General features: G+C 37.1%; 1 protein-coding gene across 3 annotated transcripts in view; it reads left to right on the top strand.

Annotated features, from left to right (window-relative positions):
• Positions 1–21,615, top strand: part of LOC110456849 — a 141,062-nt gene that overhangs the window by 2,193 nt on the left and 117,254 nt on the right. For all 3 annotated transcript variants that reach the window (XM_021507850.1, XM_021507849.1, XM_021507848.1), the window contains exons 2-11: positions 6,202–6,301; positions 11,909–11,996; positions 12,876–13,098; positions 14,789–14,932; positions 15,163–15,288; positions 16,345–16,414; positions 16,970–17,091; positions 19,247–19,363; positions 19,882–20,097; positions 20,466–20,612. In XM_021507850.1, the coding sequence (XP_021363525.1) occupies positions 6,202–6,301; positions 11,909–11,996; positions 12,876–13,098; positions 14,789–14,932; positions 15,163–15,288; positions 16,345–16,414; positions 16,970–17,091; positions 19,247–19,363; positions 19,882–20,097; positions 20,466–20,612 (1,353 nt within the window). The remainder of the gene's footprint in view (positions 1–6,201; positions 6,302–11,908; positions 11,997–12,875; positions 13,099–14,788; positions 14,933–15,162; positions 15,289–16,344; positions 16,415–16,969; positions 17,092–19,246; positions 19,364–19,881; positions 20,098–20,465; positions 20,613–21,615) is intronic.

Here is a 21,615-nt window from a genome sequence, read left to right as displayed (position 1 = left end):
AATTAAAAACAATATTTTTTGGGACACAGATAATTGATTGCTAGACTCATGCTTTTCCTGTGGGAATCACCCAGATTTTGAGGACCCATACTGTCTTTTAGAACATGTAAGGGATTCATAGAAATTTAGAAAATGTTGTGAAGTATTCACCTGAAAAACATCCCTCAGAAATCATTCACGAATGAAAATTCTTACCATTGAGCTATGTTTTATTAGAAAAAAATTAAAAATTTGGTTTGGTGCTGTATGACTTAGTATTTATGTCATTGTGAATGTTTTGTTCTATGGTAAGTATCATGTACATGTCATTGTGAGTCAGCCCACAGACCAATGTCTCCAGTATGGTGGTGTATGATAGGCTGAAAGGATAGCTCAGTGCCATGGTAGATTTTTATGCCATGGAAAACTGGTTGACAAATGTTGTATTGCCACGCTTGTCCACACTAATGTGTTTATTTGGATGATAACATGGTATATGTATTTTTAATTTGGTGTCTTAGAAGGACTAAATGTCTTGGTTTTGTCAGAGAAGATTGGTAATATCTTTGGTTTAGTCAGAGAAGATTGGTCAATATCTTGGTTAAGTCAGAGAAGATGGCTAATATCTTGGTTTAGTCAGAGAAGATGGGTAATATCTTTGGTTTAGTCAGAGAAGATTGGTAATATTTTTGGTTTTGTCAGCAAAGATTGGTAATATCTTTGGTTTGGTCAGGATGGGTAATATCTTCGGTTTAGTCAGAGATGATTGGTAATATCTCGGTTAAGTCAGAGAAGATGGCTAATATCTTCGGTTTAGTCAGAGAAGATTGGTAATATCTTGGTTTAGTCAGAGAAGATGGGTAATATCTTGGTTTAGTCAGAGAAGATGGGTAATATCTTTGGAATGGATTATGGAATAAAGAACATTTGTATGGTTAAAGGCAACAGTTTAATCAGTAAGATGACATACTAAACAGTGTTCCCAGGAATACGCAAATGAGGGTTTTCACCCCAAAACGCTTGGTTGTACCCCCAGTTTCAACAATTGCCCTGTGTAACTATGCCCTGTGTAACTAAGTACCTAAGGGTACAGAATTTTGTAATGTTATATTATATTAGGGACACTTACTTAAGTACCATGGTATACTCATAGGATATAGGCTGATCATGGTACAATGATTAGATCTGCTGTGTGAAAATGGCGGCCCTATCAATGATACTCCGGCTAGCTACCTGGGCACTATTATAAACCTTTCAAAACACGCAACATGTAGGAACCATTACACAGACTTAGAAATCCCTTGATTTCTTATTACCTTGTCATCACACAGACTATATACTAAATACCTGTTTATTGTCCCGTCGGTGTAAGGCAGAAATCTAAACTCTGTATACACACACGGGGACATTGACGGCTCGTATTTTAAATGATAATTACTTTTGGTCACAGTCGTAAATTTAAGGTTGTCAATACCAATATGAATTTCAAGTGTGTGTATTGAAATCGTTTATAATTCTACTTGCTCTCTATAGAAATACTGTGGATTGCACAACACATGATTCGCTATTCAGTTTTGGATTTTTTTTTTGAAAATAATGATAGGACTCTTTTAGTTAATTGTTATATCAATGTATAACACACACACAAACTTTAATGATGTCTCAATACACATTTTTCGATATCAATACACCCCAGCTGGGCAAATATTTTACCTTAATCTCAATAGTTAATACTGTATTATTACATGAATTTGAATGATTTCATGTAGCTCCTGTGATCACATGATTCCTTAGTCCCAACAAACTGGTGTCATGTAGCTCCAGTGATCACACGATTCCTTAGTCCCAACAAACTGGTGTCATATAGCTCCAGTGATCACATGATTCCTTAGTCCCAAAAAAATGGTGTCATGTAGCTCCAGTGATCACCCGATTCCTTAGTCCCAACAAAATGGTGTCGTATAGCTCCAGTGATCACTTGATTCCTAAGTCCCAACAAACTGGTGTCATATAGCTCCTGTGATCACATGATTCCTTAGTCCCAACAAAATGGTGTCATGTAGCTCCTGTGATCACACGATTCCTTAGTCCCAACAAACTGGTGTCATGTAGCTCCAGTGATCACATGATTCCTTAGTCCCAACAAAATGGTGCTTTATAGCTCCAGTGATCACACGATTCCTTAGTCCCAACAAAATGGTGTCATGTAGCTCCTGTGATCACACGATTCCTTAGTCCCAACAAACTGGTGTCATATAGCTCCAGTTATCACATGACTCCTTAGTCCCAACAAAATGGTGTCATATATATCGCCAGTGATCACATGATTCCTTAGTCCCAACAAAATGGGGTCATATATAGCGCCAGTGATCACACGATTCCTTAGTCCCAACAAAATGGTGTTATATAGCTCCTGTGATCACACGATTCCTTAGTCCCAACAAAATGGGGTCATATAGCTCCAGTGATCACTCGATTCCTTAGTCCCGACAAAATGGTGTCATATAGCTCGAGTGATCACACGATTCCTTAATCCCAACAAAATGGTGTCATGTATAGCGCCAGTGATCACATGATTCGTTAGTCCCAACAAACTGGTGTCATATAGCTCCCGTGATCCCCTGAATCCTTTGTCCCAACAAAATGGTGTCGTATAGCTCCAGTGATCACATGACTCCTTAGTCCCAACAAAATGGTGGCATATAGCTCCAGTGATCACTCGATTCCTTAGTCCCAACAAAATGGTGTCATATAGCTCCAGTGATCACACGATTCCTTAGTCCCAACAAAATGGTGTCATGTATAGCGCCAGTGATCACATGATTCCTTAGTCCCAACAAAATGGTGTCATATATAGCGCCAGTGATCACATGATTCGTTAGTCCCAACAAACTGGTGTCATATAGCTCCAGTGATCACACGATTCCTAAGACCCAACAAAATGGTGTTATATAGCTCCAGTGATCACACGATTCCTTAGTCCCAACAAAATGGTGGCATATAGCTCCAGTGATCACTTGATTCCTTAGTCCCAACAAAATGGTGTCATATAGCTCCAGTGATCAAACGATTCCTTAGTCCCAACAAAATGGTGTCATAAAGCTCCAGTGATCACACGACTCCTAAGTCCCAACAAACTGGTGTCATATAGCTCCTGTGATCACACGATTACTTAGTCCCAACAAAATGGTGTCATATAGCTCCTGTGATCACACGATTACTTAGTCCCAACAAAATGGTGTCATATAGCTCCTGTGATCACACGATTCCTTAGTCCCAACAAAATGGTGCCATATATAGCGCCAGTGATCACATGATTCCTTAGTCCCAACAAAATGGTGTCATATAGCTCCTGTGATCACATGATTCCTTAGTCCCAACAAAATGGTGTCATAAAGCTCCAGTGATCACACGACTCCTAAGTCCCAACAAACTGGTGTCATATAGCTCCAGTGATCACACGATTCCTTAGTCCCAACAAAATGGTGTCATATAGCTCCAGTGATCACACGATTCCTTAGTCCCAACAAACTGGTGTCACATAGCTCCAATGATCACACGACTCCTTAGTCCCAACAAAACGATGTCATATATCTCCAGTGATCACACGACTCCTTAGTCCCAACAAACTGGTGTCATATAGCTCCTGTGATCACACGATTCCTTAGTCCCAACAAACTGGTGCCATATAGCTCCAGGGATCACACGATTTCTTAGTCCCAACAAACTGGGGTCATATAGCTCCAGTGATCACACGATTCCTTAGTCCCAACAAAATTGTGTCATATAGATCCAGTGATCACACGATTCCTTAGTCCCAACAAACTGGTGTCATATAGCTCTAGTGATCACATGATTCCTTAGTCCCAACAAAATGGTGCCATATAGCTCCAGTGATCACACGATTCCTTAGTCCTAACAAAATGGTGTCATATAGCTCCAGTGATCACATGATTCCTTAGTCCCAACAAACTGGTGTCATGTAGCTCCTGTGATCACACGATTCCTTAGTCCCAACAAAATGGTGTCATATAGGATTCCTAAGTCCCAACAAACTGGTGTCATATAGCTCCAGTGATCACACGATTTCTTAGTTGTCATGTAGCTCCAGTGATCACACGATTCCTTAGTCCTAACACCAGTGATCACATGACTCCTTAGTCCCAACAAACTGGTGTCATATAGCTCTAGTGATCACATGATATCACTTGATTCCTAAGTCCCAACAAACTGGTGTCATATAGCTCCTGTGATCACACGATTCCTTAGTACTAACAAACTGGTGTCATATAGCTCCAGTGATCACTTGATTCCTTAGTCCCAACAAACTGGTGTCATATAATCACACGATTCCTTAGTCCCAACAAAATGGTGTCGTATAGCTCCAGTGATCACACGATTCCTTAGTCCTAACACCAGTGATCACATGACTCCTTAGTCCCAACAAAATGGTGGCATATAGCTCCAGTGATCACTCGATTCCTTAGTCCCAACAAAATGGTGTCATATAGGATTCCTAAGTCCCAACAAACTGGTGTCATATAGCTCCTGTGATCACACGATTCCTTAGTCCCAACAAACTGGTGTCATATAGCTCTAGTGATCACATGATATCACTTGATTCCTAAGTCCCAACAAACTGGTGTCATATAGCTCCAGTGATCACACGATTTCTTAGTTGTCATGTAGCTCCAGTGATCACACGATTCCTTAGTCCTAACACCAGTGATCACATGACTCCTTAGTCCCAACAAAATGGTGGCATATAGCTCCAGTGATCACTCGATTCCTTAGTCCCAACAAAATGGTGTCATATAGGATTCCTAAGTCCCAACAAACTGGTGTCATATAGCTCCTGTGATCACACGATTCCTTAGTACTAACAAACTGGTGTCATATAGCTCCAGTGATCACACGATTTCTTAGTTGTCATGTAGCTCCAGTGATCACACGATTCCTTAGTCCCAACAAAAAGGTGTCATATAGCTCCAGTGATCACACGATTCCTTAGTCCTAACAAAATGGGGTCATATAGCTCCAGTGATCACACGATTCCTTAGCCCCAACAAACTGGTGTCATATAACTCCAGTGATCACACGATTCCTTAGTCCCAACAAAATAGTGTCATCAGATGTATACAGGCTATAAGCTAGTGTTACATTTCCTGTTTAATAGTTATATAAGAGCTGGAACTTTACTCGGAATAGGTGACATTGATGTCATAGAATGAAATTGACAGATTCATACATAATTTATGTCACTTATTGTAGACAAAAATTCTCAACAAATATTTCTTGTTTTCATTTCAACTATAGAGGACTGAACTTTAGGACATTTTTTTAATGCAAGTTCATCTTGGTATGGCGGAGTCTCGCATACAAAAAACAAGTCTCGTGATCATTTTATAAAGTTATAGCCCTTTGTTCACTTTTCACACTAAATTTTGTCAAGAGTTGGACGGGGATTATGGATTTCTTGCAATACCATTTCTTGTTAACTTTGCATAAGTTTCTTGTATCTCTGTCCGTTACAATGTACCAAACTTTGTATGTGAGTTCTTTTACAATATTGGAATGCCAAACACAGAAATCAGGGCTTATATTAATGAAACATTTCTCATGCTCAAGCATGAATTTCGAGCTCAAACCATCCATTTTGGATTCTAGCTTCAATCAAACTTTTTCCATAACACTGACAAAAGAAGAAATTTGTGAGTTTATTAATACCAGAACAAGAAATTTATCTTGAGCACAGCCTCCGAGTTTGAGCATGGTAATGGTATCATGAATACGGGCCCAGGTCTTGTACCCCAAACATACAGAGTTATGTCCCTTTGCACATTTTAAATATTAAAATTTGTCTTGTGGTGGGGTACTTTTGATTGCTTTCAATACTTTGCCTTGTTCGTGTTGTTGCGTGTGTGGTATAAATTATAAGAATTTCACAAGGTCTGCTCATATGATTCATTTCTAACAGAAAACTCCTGTAATCATGAGTTCAAACATTCACTTCATCTTTGAAATCCAAGGGTTATGGTCTCCTGATATCGTGCATCTACACTTCATGGTTTATACAACGTTAGGAAACACAGCCACTGAAAATTTGAAGATGACCGTCACACCTGAAAACATAAAAGATAACAGATTTTTTTTTAATTGAAATTAAAACATTATATTGTGTTATAATGATATATATTTGAAGTTATCTCCCTTGTTTTACAGCCCAGTGTAACTGTGGGACTGACTGTGCCACTAGTTGTGTGGCGGGACAGTATTTCGATTCAGGAGCGTCTGCATGTGCTGTGTGTCCTCAAGGAAAATAGTAAGTACATTTCCTTAGATCTCTATAGCTGTCAAACAAGGTAAAAATAATTGAGCAAAATATTGATTTTAAAGACACAATCAACGTTGCTTCTAATACCATATTGCGTTCTTTATGTACAGATGTAATATTATATAGGCAGGTGTAGTTTACAGATAGGACCGCTGTGGACAAGTTTTGTTTCATATACAAGATAAACAGTTGTCTTTTCAGACAGAGTTTTATTACTTATGTATTCTGATTTTGCCTCCGACACAATAAAATTTCACTTTCACATAAATTCAATATACATGGACATGTAGATACTTTTAATATAAATAAATAAAAATAAATATACAACATTTGATATAGCGCCCTATCTAGCTAACATAAGTCACTCTAAAGCACTTTACAGTACATAGATATACAATTAATACAATTAGCATATACATTAATTAATACAATTTTGAGGAATTCGCAGGAGCTGCCTTAACAGTTGCTAACTACTAGTCCTATGCCACCTGGCTAATATCTCCATATGTGTGTATGCTTGCGTGTGTGCTGGAGATATATAACCAGAGAAACAAAAAGTCCTACATTCTGTGAAATAAAATTTTCTTTATAGACAGGTGTTCTTTATAAATAGGTATTCTTCATAGACATGTATTCTGTATAGTTAGCTGTTCTTTATAAACAGGTATTTATGAAAAAGTATTTTTATAGACATGTGGTGTTTATTCGTGGGTATTCAAACAGGCAGGTGTCCCGTATATATATACTGTAAAATGTTTTATTTTCATGGGGTAAACATTTTGTGGTTTCATTTACTAACCTGTTTCAAGGACAATATATTTCGGATTTAATTTCGTGGAATTTTGTTATCCACGAAATAAACAAAATTTAATGTCCCATGGAAATTTACGATTTTCCTTTTATGGAGGTGTCTATTACAGACAAAAATAAGTCCTATATACAGAGTTGTCCTTTAAGGACAGGTGCCCGCTATAGACATTTAACTAGAGCCACATCTAGACAAAAACTATGTGCTTGTTTGTGAAATGCTAATCAGCTAGCATTGTATTTTGTTTACTTCGATCAGACTATTTGGTATAAATCTGACACCCTTACCTGGAATTGTTCGGCCTACCTTTACTGTAAATATGGTCTACTAATTTTAAGGTATATATAACAAATTTAAATGGGTGCAGGTTGTAAACTTATATTACAGGTATATGACGCAGTTGGCATTCTCCCAAAAATCCTAATTTGTTTCTACAAAGTAACTTGAAAGGTTTGATTTAGAGAACCAATTTTATAACCCGTTCTCGTCTTGCCATGGGGCGCCTGTATTGAAATCTCAAGGATATTACAAAACGTAGGACTTGCTTAGTTAAGTGTGAAAGGAAATTATCCGGAACATCTTTTTCTTCAATCCTTTGTTAGACTTATTGACAGATATACTTATGGATATTTAGCTTTTCACAACTTCAACATATCTATTGACAAATTGTATAGAACCTGGTATTTGGTTTACACATTCAAGGTAAAAATATATAGAAGAATTTAAAGCATGTTTAATGTTTTAAGTAAATAATAAGTATTGCCAGTGTATTTAGGAATGTTTCTACTTTTAAATCAGACCTCAATTTAACAGCAATTGAAGTCAGAAATAATTTTCTAAAAGTATGGTAGCTTTTAACTTGGTACTAACAATTGGTAGCCGAAAATGCAAGGCTCTTTTATTTGGAATTTTCAGGTCGTTTTTAGAATAGATTTCGGTACTTGATTTAAATAAAATATGATAATAAGGGTTCACATTTTTATGTGATTAATCAACAAATAATGTTGAAAACAAAATGGGAATTTTATCAGAGAACAATATTTCTATGTAGTGAATCTGGTATTTTTTTTACAATAATGTTTAACTGTTACAGTTACTTGTAGGACTTGCTGCTATTGTTCGAACGTGGACAACACTACTAGTAGCAACCTTTTAAACCTTTTTGTGGTCATGCCATATTAAACCATGATCGTTCCTTATTTGTTTGAAGATGATATTGCAATACCACGGTTGTCCATTGTTGTATCTTATGTTTCCAGATTTAATTGAATACAGAATTAAAAGAGATAAATCTTCACAGCCCTTATTGACAATATCATATTGATATCACTGTACTGTTGACCATGGACATTTTCCGGATTCGGCACTAAGACCTGTCCTTATCATGGTAAATCAGGTGATATTTAATATCAGATAAATATTCTTGAAACAAAAATGGATCAGTTGAAATTATAAGAGGTCATGAAAAGTACCAAAACGTGATGGAGGATTAGGGAATAACTTTATAAGCCAATTAAAACTAAGTTAGGGTTAAGGATACCCATACCACTGCCAAAAACTAATCAAGTGTTGGAAATGTTTTTTTCCTGGCATGATTTTAGCTTTAATAAATCATTACTTACAGAAAAATATACCTTGCAGGGCTTTTTTGAAAGATAATAGAGATAAAATAAACAAAAATATAATCAACAACAGTGTTCCAAGTGTCAAAACACAATAAAGTGGTTAATTTTTTAGTCTATTCAGTATGGGTCGTAAACAAAGGTGAAAATGCAGATCTCCTAAGGTAAAAATCCCATCCCTTTTTTCTGCCAATCATAGAATTAAAAGAAATGAGAAAAGGTACGGATCAAGTTACCTGCCTGTATAGTGTGTTTTCCCCGGGTACCATGTTTAAAAACCCTGACTTGTTCCATCTGGGTCAATCAAAGGGATTAATTTAAATTGATTAAACCTGTTTCATAATTGTTTTAAAAAGAGTAAATTTTAAGTTAAAACAAATCACCAGGATGTGCTGATTGATGTAGAATTGTGCCTGAAGTAGGCAAAGGCAAATTACGATATAAGGTATATTACATTTTAATTTGACACTGTTCTTACAGTGGGTTTAATATCCTGAAGGTGTTGTATAACAGGTTTTCGTTTGAGATCTGTAGATTGATAACGTTTTTATAATCAATGTACTGTTTTACCATTACGCTGCATAATCTCCGCTTATTTCATACCAGAATATTCTCAGAGTACAAAATATAAAAATCTACCTGTATTTATATAATATCTATTAACTTCCTTGGTTAAGGTATATTTTTAAAAGCCAATACCTGTAATGTAATGTCAGGTGAGTGTTACTGACATAGGTGTAGGTAAGACCCATTATAGTTCATTGTTAGATAGGCTCAGCACAGTTAATGGTAAAAGGTGGTCTGTTTATGTAACACATTTCCCAGGACAAGAAAACGTAGAGTTAGATAAGCTATATACAGGTGAGACGGCCCGATAGGGGGCCGTAAACCTACAGGTAGTAAAAAACGTATCTGTCTGTCCCTGTGAGTTCAAATAAAAGAAAATTATATCCATTTGTCCCTGTGAATCAAAATTAAAAAAAATTCTTAGGTTTGTTTTAATTAGTCTTATTAAATATTCATCATTCTTACCCTATATATATAATATATATATTTATATGAAAAGTTAAAAAGAATCCTAAAGATCTGTGAAGCAATTGCGTTAGCATTGCAGATCTACATGTTTCTGATCCTTTTTGACTTTTTATATATGTACCGAACAATGAGAACATAATTCGTTTTAATATATACATACGTGTGTCTATCTGTCCTTTTGAGTCCAAGCAAAGGAACTCTTGTCATCTGCGCATCTCTGAGTCTAAATAAACAAAAATGAAATAAAAATAGCAGGACGTGTTCTGTTAGGAGGGAAAACAGCTGAAGATAAATCAAACGCTACATAAATGTGTCAGATTGATATGTAATAAATATGTATTGAAAAGCAGGTATAAAATATAGATGTACTTAGACTTTTAATAAAAATACAGGACAGGTGCCCCCTAATATATACATTGTATATCCCTCGGCTTTTCAATGTTATGATTAGCTATTTGATGTGAATCCGAGGCATTTAAACATGTTGACTGGGCCTCTATTGTAAGTAGTCAGAGACTGGGAGCTAGGTATATTATATTTATAATTACTTATACCAATATACGGAACAGAAATGGAAATACAAAATGGCAGCCATTTTCTGTGTATGGTGCAATAGCCAGTTGTGTGTTGTGAATATAGGTCAGACTTATATTAGACGTGTTTGATTTGGTGGTCTTTGAGAATCTGATCGTTAATTTGAAATTATACTTCATTATAGAACATTATAAGTTCAAAAAGATTTTATTATGCATTTTATTAAATAAACTGAAACACAAATAAATTGACTTAGTGTTGGATCTGAGGAGTTTCATGCATTCCACTGAAAATTTGCATCATGAACCAGACTACGTTGATCTGCAATTACATTTCGAAGAAGATTTTCCTATTATTTCTGACAGACAGGTTTTGTTTTCAGTGTTTATAAACTACGTTTGACATGACTGCTGTGCTGTACATGTAGATCAATATAGATATTAAAAGCCTGTATGTTGTACCCATAGAGCGGTAAACTAGAAGCACTAGAATGTGTCATCAATTATTCACCCACCATTTCCCAGTAAACTGTTTTGCCTATAATATAGCCTGATCACCTTAGCTTATTGACATTGGACATATTCAACATTTTAACTAATGATTTACTCCAGTTGCCATAAGGGGCTTAACTCAACAAGGGAGGTAAGATAATGATCACATAAAGGTCAATGATTGATTTAAACAAGGTAGGTAACTCAACATAGGCAGTTAAAGAATGATTCACTCTTTGACAAGGGGCTTGAAAAAACTAATGCTTAACTCATTTACCCCTAAAGACACATTTGAACTCTTCTAATTCAAAGGTTGGAATAGTTCATTATGAAACTTCAGGGGTGAATGAGTTAATGTCCAGAAGGGAGATAACTCATATTAAGCAAGTGAGGTAAACTAACTATTTTCTCCGACAAGGGATGTTTTTTTTTCATGAAGGGCAGCTGAAAACCAATTAACTTATCATAAGGGACACACAAAAAAGATATGATAATACAACATCCTTCCCCCCAAATAATTAACATTAACTAGAGGGAGGTAACTCATGATCAACAAGGGAGGTAAATTAACCAACGATAACTCTTTGACGAGGGAGGTTTAATGAGTCAAGACAGATGTGATTTACTGGAGACAATGAGGGTATACTACAGGTGATTACTATAAAGTTATGATATCTACTGAAAATCACTTCAGATATTGCCAATCAAAATCATGGATTTTAAAAATTATTTATTTTTGTCTCACCGCGATGAGGTAACGGAAGCTAGACTAGGGTGGTGCTTTTTCTGGCAACAGCAGTGTCATAATTAAGATTTTGCGTTTAAGTTAGTTTCATTGAAAGCACATCTCAACCCATGCATCTAATGCTGGATGCGGCCTACCTGTCATGGTCCATTGCCTTCGTCAGCATCCCCATCAACATTAAGTTTTTGCGTTTAAGTTAGTTTCTCTGAAACTAAAAGTGCTACACCAACCAAACTTGACATGTGCATTGATGGTCAAAGCTGTGCACAGGTGAGACATATTAATCCGAATAGCTTGTATGATAAGAAACCATTGTGAGATTCCGGACCATTTATTTAATGTTGATTTTGCTTTATTTAGCTGTACAGGAGCCGGTGCTGTTGCGATCGACTGTCCAGCAGGGACGTACAGTGCTGCCACCGGGAACACTGCCTCGAGTGATTGTACAGTAAGTTATCCCTGTGTTGTTAGATAATGAGAGTTATCTCCCTTGTTTTCAGGTACATAAAGTTACCTCACTTACCTGATATTTCTAGATATTGAATGTGGTTTCCATCCTTATTGTCAGATATTGTAAATTACCTCCCTTGTTATTAGATATTCAAAGGAGTCACGCCTCTTATAAGATCACCTGCTACAGCATGTACAATGTATCAGTGTGACCTTTGCATTAAATAACATCTCCCAAACAGAAATCAACCAAAATTTGGGGCTAGAATCCTGAAGATTAAGCCAAATTTAGGGGCTTACCCTCATTAGAGTTGAGAGGCTGGATGAAAGAGGTCAAAATTGCTGATTTGCTTAAATCTTCTCCAATTTCTCGGCAGTCATCAACTAAATTATAGTGATAACATGCTTAGTTATGAGAATCAAAAGTGGTACATATCAAGGGGCCCTATTCCTCATGTGGGTTCAAGGGCAAGGTAAAATGGGTCAAAATGGCGAATTTGCTTCAAATGACATATCCTCCCCAACTACATGGCAGATTTCAAAAGTGTTAGCATGTTTAACCCATGGAAATCAAAACTGATACACATCCTATTCGGGACTGAGTGGTGTATACTCCATTTTAGAAGCATATATAGATACCTTTCGTTTAAATTCTTTTTTGCACTTAGAATACACAAAAATGGTCCAGAGAATAATAATTAAATTATTTCACATCTCAATTGATCAAAGCTCTGATGACATGCCATGGCAGAAACTATCTTCACTTGATGTATATAGATTATACCACCACTCAAGTTCTTCCAGAGTAACTATGTTGCATTGTAATTGTGATTTGTATCTCACGAGTAGCCAGTTATATTTCATGTTTGTGTTGTAGGCTTGCCCGTCAGGGAAGTACCAGGAACAGACTGGACAGACATCGTGTGATGACTGTCCGGCTGGGAAGTCATGTACAGCATCCGTCGCCTCCAACTGTGCTGCAGGAACGTATTCGACGGGAGGACAGACAACCTGTACGAACTGTCCCATAGGAAGCTCATGTCCCTCCGCGTCCACCGCTCACACTGTATGTTCCGACGGATATTACACCTCCTCCACAGGTTAGTAAAGGTCACATGTTCACGATCACATTTCAAGGTCACATGTTCAAGGTCAAACTACCAGTATCAGCAGGTCATGTTAAATAACTTTGATATCCAATACAAACTCGATCATTTTCTATTGAATGCTAGGTTAAATATTTAGAATACCCGAACTCCAGGTAAGATCTGTGAAAATTTGCATTCAAGGTCAAATGAACAGAAATATTGTATTCAAAGTAAGCTTTGTGTCCATGGTGATGACCTATTTAAAGAGTGTAATTCAAATTGTGGAATATCAATAATCAAAATCAAACTTGCCAACTTTTTAAATTTCCATGGGGGAGATTATCTTGCACATGCTCATAATCAAAAACATAAATAAGATATGTAGAAATACCCCCAGGTAAAATATACACATGTAAATGGCATCTTTTGAGCTGTTCTTTCAGATGAAATCATCAGATCTTAGAAAATAGGAATAATTTAGCAAATTCACTGGTTGGAAATGCTCAATTTTACGGTCCAATTTCAGGAATCTCCCTCAAAAATAGGGAGAGTAGGCAAGTATGCAAAATGGACGAGGGATATTATTATCTACAGTAAAGTTTAAGTATTAACATTCGAGTCAGCATGTGGAACATCAACAATCCAATTAAGAGATAGCAATGTCTGTGTTAATTGTCCTGTACCTTGTCTGTGTAAGATATTGCCTGTTAATTGTCCTGAACCTTGTCTGTGTAAGATATTGCCTGTTAATTGTCCTGAACCTTGTCTGTGTAAGATATTTTTTGTTAATCATACTGTACCTTGTCTGTGTTAATTGTCCTGTACCTTGTCTGTGTTAATTGTCCTGTATATTGTCTGTATAAGATATTGCCTGTTAATCGTCCTGTACCTTGTCTGTGTAAGATATTGCCTGTTAATCGTCCTGAACCTTGTCTGTGTAAGATATTGCCTGTTAATCATACTGTACCTTGTCTGTGTAAGATATTGCCTGTTAATTGTCCTGTACCTTGTTTGTGTAAGATATTGCCTGTTAATTGTCCTGTATATTGTCTGTATAAGATATTGCCTGTTTATTGTCCTGTACCTTGTCTGTGTAAGATATTGCCTGTTAATTGTCCTGTACCTTGTTTGTGTTAATTGTCCTGTATATTGTCTGTATAAGATATTGCCTGTTTATCGTCCTGTACCTTGTTTGTGTAAGATATTGCCTGTTTATCGTCCTGTACCTTGTCTGTGTAAGATATTGCCTGTTAATCGTCCTGTACCTTGTCTGTGTAAGATATTGGCTGTTAATTGCCTGTACCTTATCTGTGTAAGATATTGCCTGTTAATTGTCCTGTAGCTTGTCTGTGTAAGATATTGCCTGTTAATTGTCCTATACCTTGTCTGTGTAAGATATTGCCTGTTAATTGTCCTGAACCTTGTCTGTGTAAGATATTGCCTGTTAATTGTCCTGAATCTTGTCTGTGTAAGATATTGCCTGTTAATCATACTGTACCTTGTCTGTGTTAATTGTCCTGTACCTTGTCTGTGTTAATTGTCCTGTACCTTGTCTGTGTAACATATTGCCTGTTAATTGCCTGTACCTTGTCTTTGTAAAATATTGCCTGTTAATTGCCTGTACCTTGTCTGTGTAAGATATTGCCTGTTAATTGTCCCGTACCTTGTCTGTGTAAGATATGGATTTGTTTTTCTGTTCCAGGCCAGACCTCATGCTCCCAATGTCCAGCTGCAAATGAATGTCCAAACCACGGAGCTCCAGTCCAGTGTGTTGCCGGACTGTACAGTACGCTCGGATCCGGGAAATGCTTACCTTGTGAAGAAGGAACTTACAGCTCCTCAGCAGGTAGGTATATCCAGGTTTTAACTCATTCACCCCTGATGACACATTTGAACTCTTCTAATTCAAATGTTGGAATATCTCATTTTTTGGAATTTGGACCCAGGGTCTGTTTTCCCGAGGGACCCAGATTAGATTTCTGACCTTATCAACAAACCTTCCACTTTACTCTACACATTCTCCCATAATTCTTTCCTGTAAAAAAATAATGTATCATTTGCTATTTTCTGTTACAGGATCCATTTCCTGTACGCAGTGTACAGAAGGGCACTTTTGTGGAAATGCGACTTCGACCCCGACACCTTGCGCAACTGGTTATGTAGCACCTACTGGTTCCTCCACCTGTACATTATGTAGTTCAGGTAAGTGTTCCCAGGCTGTGATAGAAGAGACTGTGAGTGTGTGTATATGTGTGTGGGCAGAAGATTAAGGTAAGTGTTTCCAGACTGAGAGAGAAGAGACTGTGAGTGTGTGTATGTGTGCGGGTAGAAGATTTAGGCAAGTGTTCCCAGACTGAGAGAGAAGAGACTGTGAGTGTGTGTATGTGTGCGGGTAGAAGATTTAGGTAGGTGTTCCCAGGCTGTGATAGAAGAGACTGTGAGTGTGTGTATGTGTGTGGGTAGAAGATTTAGGTAGGTGTTCCCAGGCTGTGATAGAAGAGACTGTGAGTGTGTGTATGTGTGTGGGTAGAAGATTTAGGTAGGTGTTCCCAGGCTGTGATAGAAGAGACTGTGAGTGTGTGTATGTGTGTGGGTAGAAGATTTAGGTAAGTGTTCCCAGACTGAGAGAGAAGAGACTGAGTGTGTGTGTATGTGTGTGGGTAGAAGATTTAGGTAGGTGTTCCCAGGCTGTGATAGAAGAGACTGTGAGTGTGTGTACATTGTATGTGTGTGGGCAGAAGATTATGGTAAGTGTTCCCAGACTGAAATTGGTCATGAATTGAAGTAATGCCAGGGTTCACTTTTCAACAGTACTCGCAGTTGTTAAGCCAGAGGGGGAAATGCCTACATCTTCCATTTCATTTGAACAAATTGCATTGACAATGATCCAAAGAATTGAACAACACGTATAGGCTGTACTAGTTCTCTTGATCTTCCATCAATGTGTATTGTTGGAGTATATTTCTGACCTGTGTCCTACCATTGTAAAGTCAGTCATTGATATACATCAGAAAACCTCTACTATTACCCTCCACAGACTGTACTAAACCTTTAATAAGCCACCTAGCTTACTGCTGATATATCCTATGGACCCTTTCCCTCGATTGTTTTTTAAACATCATTCTCTATGTATTGCCAAACACCTCTGTAATGACAAAATAACTTTGGAGGAATGATGACAGTATAACAAGGATTAAATATATCTTATACAGATTTTGGCATAATCACATGAAACAATTACTTTCTTTGTTTATACAGATAAAGTAGCAGACAGCAACCAGGCCCTCTGTGAATCCTGTCCGGCTGGAAAGGCCTGTACCAACCCTGCGTAAGTACATTATACTGCAATGGAATTCTCCTGTACCAAATCTGCATTGGTATATTACCACACTTACCCAGCAATAAGCCAATGCCTGCTAATAAGCCCACTCAAATAAATTTCAGTTCAGTAGAATTGCCAATAAATGCTAGTTTATTCTACCTAATATAGTAAGCCCTGCTCACTACTTGAAGTCATGCAATGATGTGGAAGCCCCGTGGGCTTATAACAGGATAAATATGGTATATTGCTTTCCATTTGTTGGTCAACTTATTGAGAAAAATAGTCAAGAAAGTAGTTTCAGTAATATTTCACATTTCTTGCTAATTTTTTTCTAATTTTTAATTGGGGAAGAATTGACTGACACAATCTGTCTAATTAAGCTACGATGATCCCCTGTTAACACAATAATAGTGTAAACTGTCCTATATTAAGCTGTTTTATGTAATAGAATCATTGAATTTGAACACAAGGCTGGATATTAGGAAATCTTGCTAATATCAGTAGTCTGGGAAGTGTTTAAACTCGATGCATTACTACAATTTCCTTTTCATGTGTTTTCAGATCAACACCAGCAGACTGTGCGTCCGGTACCTATTCACTATTAGGGGATGCCAGCTGTACCAACTGTCCCGCAGGGTCTAAATGTTCTGTTAACAACGTAGCACCAGTCGCCTGTAGCTCAGGTATACAAACCATGTGTCATTTTACATGTTATCATATCAGTCACCCCTAGCTAAGGTATACACACCATGTGTCATTTTACATGTTATATCAGTCACCTGTAGCTCAGGTATACAAATCATGTGTCATTTTACATGTTATATCAGTCACCTGTAGCTCAGGTATACAAACCATGTGTCATTTTACATGTTATCATATCAGTCACCTGTAGCTCAGGTATACAAACCATGTGTCATTTTACATGTTATATCAGTCACCTGTAGCTCAGGTATACAAACCATGTGTCATTTTACATGTTATCATATCAGTCACCTGTAGCTCAGGTATACAAACCATGTGTCATTTTACATGTCATATCAGTCACCTGTAGCTCAGGTATACAAACCATGTGTCATTTTACATGTTATCATATCAGTCACCTGTAGCTCAGGTATACAAACCATGTGTCATTTTACATGTTATCATATCAGTCACCTGTAGCTCAGGTATACAAACCATGTGTCATTTTACATGTTATCATATCAGTCACCTGTAGCTCAGGTATACAAACCATGTGTCATTTTACATGTTATCATATCAGTCACCTGTAGCTCAGGTATACAAACCATGTGTCATTTTACATGTTATCATATCAGTCACCTGTAGCTCAGGTATACAAACCATGTGTCATTTTACATGTTATCATATCAGTCACCTGTAGCTCAGGTATACAAACCATGTGTCATTTTACATGTTATCATAGCAGTCACCTGTAGCTCAGGTATACAAACCATGTGTCATTTTACATGTTATCATAGCAGTCACCTGTAGCTCAGGTATACAAACCATGTGTCATTTTACATGTTATCATATCAGTCACCTGTAGCTCAGGTATACAAACCATGTGTCATTTTACATGTTATCATATCAGTCACCTGTAGCTCAGGTATACAAACCATGTGTCATTTTACATGTTATCATATCAGTCACCTGTAGCTCAGGTATACAAACCATGTGTCATTTTACATGTTATATCAGTCACCTGTAGCTCAGGTATACAAACCATGTGTCATTTTACATGTTATATCAGTCACCTGTAGCTCAGGTATACAAACCATGTGTCATTTTACATGTTATCATATCAGTCACCTCTAGCTCAGGTATACACACCATGTGTCATTTTACATGTTATATCAGTTACCTGTAGCTCAGGTATACAAACCATGTGTCATTTTACATGTTATCCGATAGTTATCGTCTATAGGATGATATATCTGCTTCAACCAGACATATGCTTAATATATCCGAAGCCTGAAATGTGACATAATGAAATTTTATTTTGGAAATTTCATGAATTTTAGTATGCAGTTTCATTGTCTATTGCAAAGAGTACCACCAACTTAATATATATTAATACCATTGTTTCCTAGTCTTTCATATAAACTACATCTTGTGTTGCTATTTGCAAATTTAAGTATTTGAAAACAAAAAAATATAATTACCAAAACACAATGTTAAATTTATTAAACTGTTACAGAATTCCCCAAAACTGCCCAGTAGTCACAGATGTTGCATCAGGAAGAGATTTCAATGCCGTATTGCACCTCCATAGCAATTTCAACAAATAGGGATCAAATCTAAATTTCAACCTATCAGAAGCCTGCCTACAGTGACTTCTTGTCTACTCATGAAACAGAAGTTGCAGTAGGGTTAATCAATCATAAAACTGTTTTGCCAAATTTGAGCAGAATCAACCAATATCTGAACTTTGACCAATTGAAGACCACAGTGACCATGTATGTTGTCCAATCAGAAAAAAAGAAATGTGTTCTGGACATCTACAGATAGATGCATGTCAATTTTTATTCATCAAGTTTCATAAGTGTAGCAGAGGTCATTATTTTTTAAATGCCTCCGCCAGGAGTCGACCCAAGAGTTCCGGCTTAGTAGTGTAATGGTCTACCAAATGAGCTAAAGAGAAATTCTCCCTAGCCCAGTCAGTAGGAAGCGGCTAGTATTTTACTAGGGTGGCATTAGCGTCAGGCATTAGATAGTCTTAGACACAGATTATCTGGCAGTAAGCCAGACCTGTATAGGCAGAATAATTTTGTTGTAAAATATAGAAAATATTTGGATGTTCTAGCCAAATAATCTCCCATTTACATAATTGAATTACAGGTGAGTACTCGGTAGCCGGACAGACAGCTTGTACAGCCTGTCCCGGAGGCCACTCCTGTGCCGATGCTACATCAACACCTGTACTCTGTGCTTCGGGGGAATACAGTCCCTCAGGAAGTAAGTAGTCACTGTGACCAATATACTCTGTTTACTGCCAATCACTCTATTTTCTGAAGAGATTATTTTTTAACTCATCTATTTGCAAATTTATGTCTTTCACAAATATCCATTTCATGGAAAAGTACTTTCAACAAGTAAACTAGCATCCTCTCAATCATGAATTTAAGTTATCACGAGTAAAATCTCTCGGTAAAGTTTGAAAATAGAGCACACGCAAATTAAAATGATTTCATGTTGTAGAAATGTTACCAACAGTAGAACTGAAGTAATATAAATAAGACTGATACTGACATTTTATGTTTAAATATGTGTATAGTTTTTGACCAATTATTGAGTTACTTTTACAAAATCATCATTGCAGTAGGATCTAAAACAGGATAAATTGCTTGAGCCTAAACATAGAGCTTTCAAAAACGATTTGCTTTTTGTGACCTTAATTTACCTGTGACCTTAAATAATTTACCTGTGACATTCATTTACCTGTAAAATGACCTTTAACCTTCTTCTTTCACCAGCAATGACCTGTATCACCTGTACAGCGGGGAACTACTGCCCCCAAGGAGCAGACGTAGAGACGAGTTGTGCTGTCACTGGGTTTTATTCAGCAGCAGGAGCATCTAGCTGTACGCAATGTCCAGCAGGAAGTTCCTGTACGACCACAGCCGCGACAGCTTGTTCCGCTGGATCTTACTCCCTTCTGGGCGAGGAAACCTGTACTACCTGTCCGGCAGGTAACCATATCTATCCGGATTTATGTCCCAGCGTATACATACTACACCTTTTATCTAGCTACAAAGCTATTTTCACTTTAAACACACAAAATATACAAAAAATCAGTAGAATTGAATAATTCAAAGCTTTATTCGTGTCTCCCATGTGAACATAATCTTGTCTCAGTGATAACTTTTCAGTCGATGAAATACATACCGGCATTATACATTATCTGCTGAAGGAATTCATAAAACTTAAATGGAATGTTTAGAACGTGGTCCTGACCAATTAAAGTGCTGTTAATTTTGTGTTGATGAGTAAACCAATATATAGATATTGTATTCTGTTTAAATAAAGTAAGTTTTACGTGTTGTTGTAAATTTTGTAGGAAATGAATGTACAAACCAGGGGATTTCACCTGTGGCCTGTACCAGTGGAACATACAACCTAGCAGGGTCCTCTACGGCCTGTGTCCAGTGTCCCGGAGGCTCCTACTGCCAATCTACAACCGTCAGTCCTTCCTTGTGTGCCTCAGGTAACCTACTATACACCTGTATCATAGCAACTAGTGGCAACTAATAGCATTTAATAGGTATCACACCTCTATCACAGCAACTAATAGCATTTGGTAGGTATCAAATGTGTATCATAGCAACTAATAGCATTTAATATGTATCACACCTGTATCACAGCAACTAATAGCATTTGGTAGGTATCACACCTGTATCATAGCTACTACATGTAGTGGCATTTAATAGGTATCTCACCTGTATCACAGCAACTAATAGCATTTGGTAGGTATCAAATCTGTATCATAGCAACTAATAGCATTTAATATGTATCACACCTGTATCACAGCAACTAATAGCATTTGGTAGGTATCACACCTGTATCATAGCAACTAGTGGCATTTAATAGGTATCACACCTGTATCACAGCAACTAGTGGCATTTAATAGGTATCACACCTGTATCATAGCAACTAATAGCATTTGGTTGGTATCACACCTGTACATGGCAACTAATAGCATTTAATAGGTATCACACTCTGTATCATAGCAAATAATAGCATTTAATAGGTATCACACCCTGTATCATAGCAACTAATAGCATTACATAGGTATCACGCGTGTATCATAGCAACTAATAGCATTTAATAGGTATCAAACCCTGTATCATAGCAACTGATATTATTTAGTAGGTATCACACCTGTATCATAGCAACTAATAGTATGTATCAGGTATCACACCTGTATCATAGCAACTAATAGCATTTAGGTAGGTATCACACCTGTATCACAGCAACTAATAGTATTTAGTAGGTATCACACCTGTACCACAGCAACTTATAGTATTTAGTAGGTATCAAACCTGTATCACAGCAACTAATAGTATTTATCAGGTATCACACCTGTATCACAGCAACTAATAATATTTAGTAGGTATCACACCTGTATCACAGCAACTAATAGTATTTATCAGGTATCACACCTGTATCACAGCAACTAATAGTATTTAGTAGGTATCACACCTGTATCA

This window comes from Mizuhopecten yessoensis, unplaced genomic scaffold (assembly GCF_002113885.1).
Source record: "Mizuhopecten yessoensis strain PY_sf001 unplaced genomic scaffold, ASM211388v2 scaffold8931, whole genome shotgun sequence".
Taxonomy (NCBI): domain Eukaryota; kingdom Metazoa; phylum Mollusca; class Bivalvia; order Pectinida; family Pectinidae; genus Mizuhopecten; species Mizuhopecten yessoensis.
Note: the sequence above shows the minus strand (reverse complement) of the source record. Positions and strands in the feature narration are given on the sequence as shown.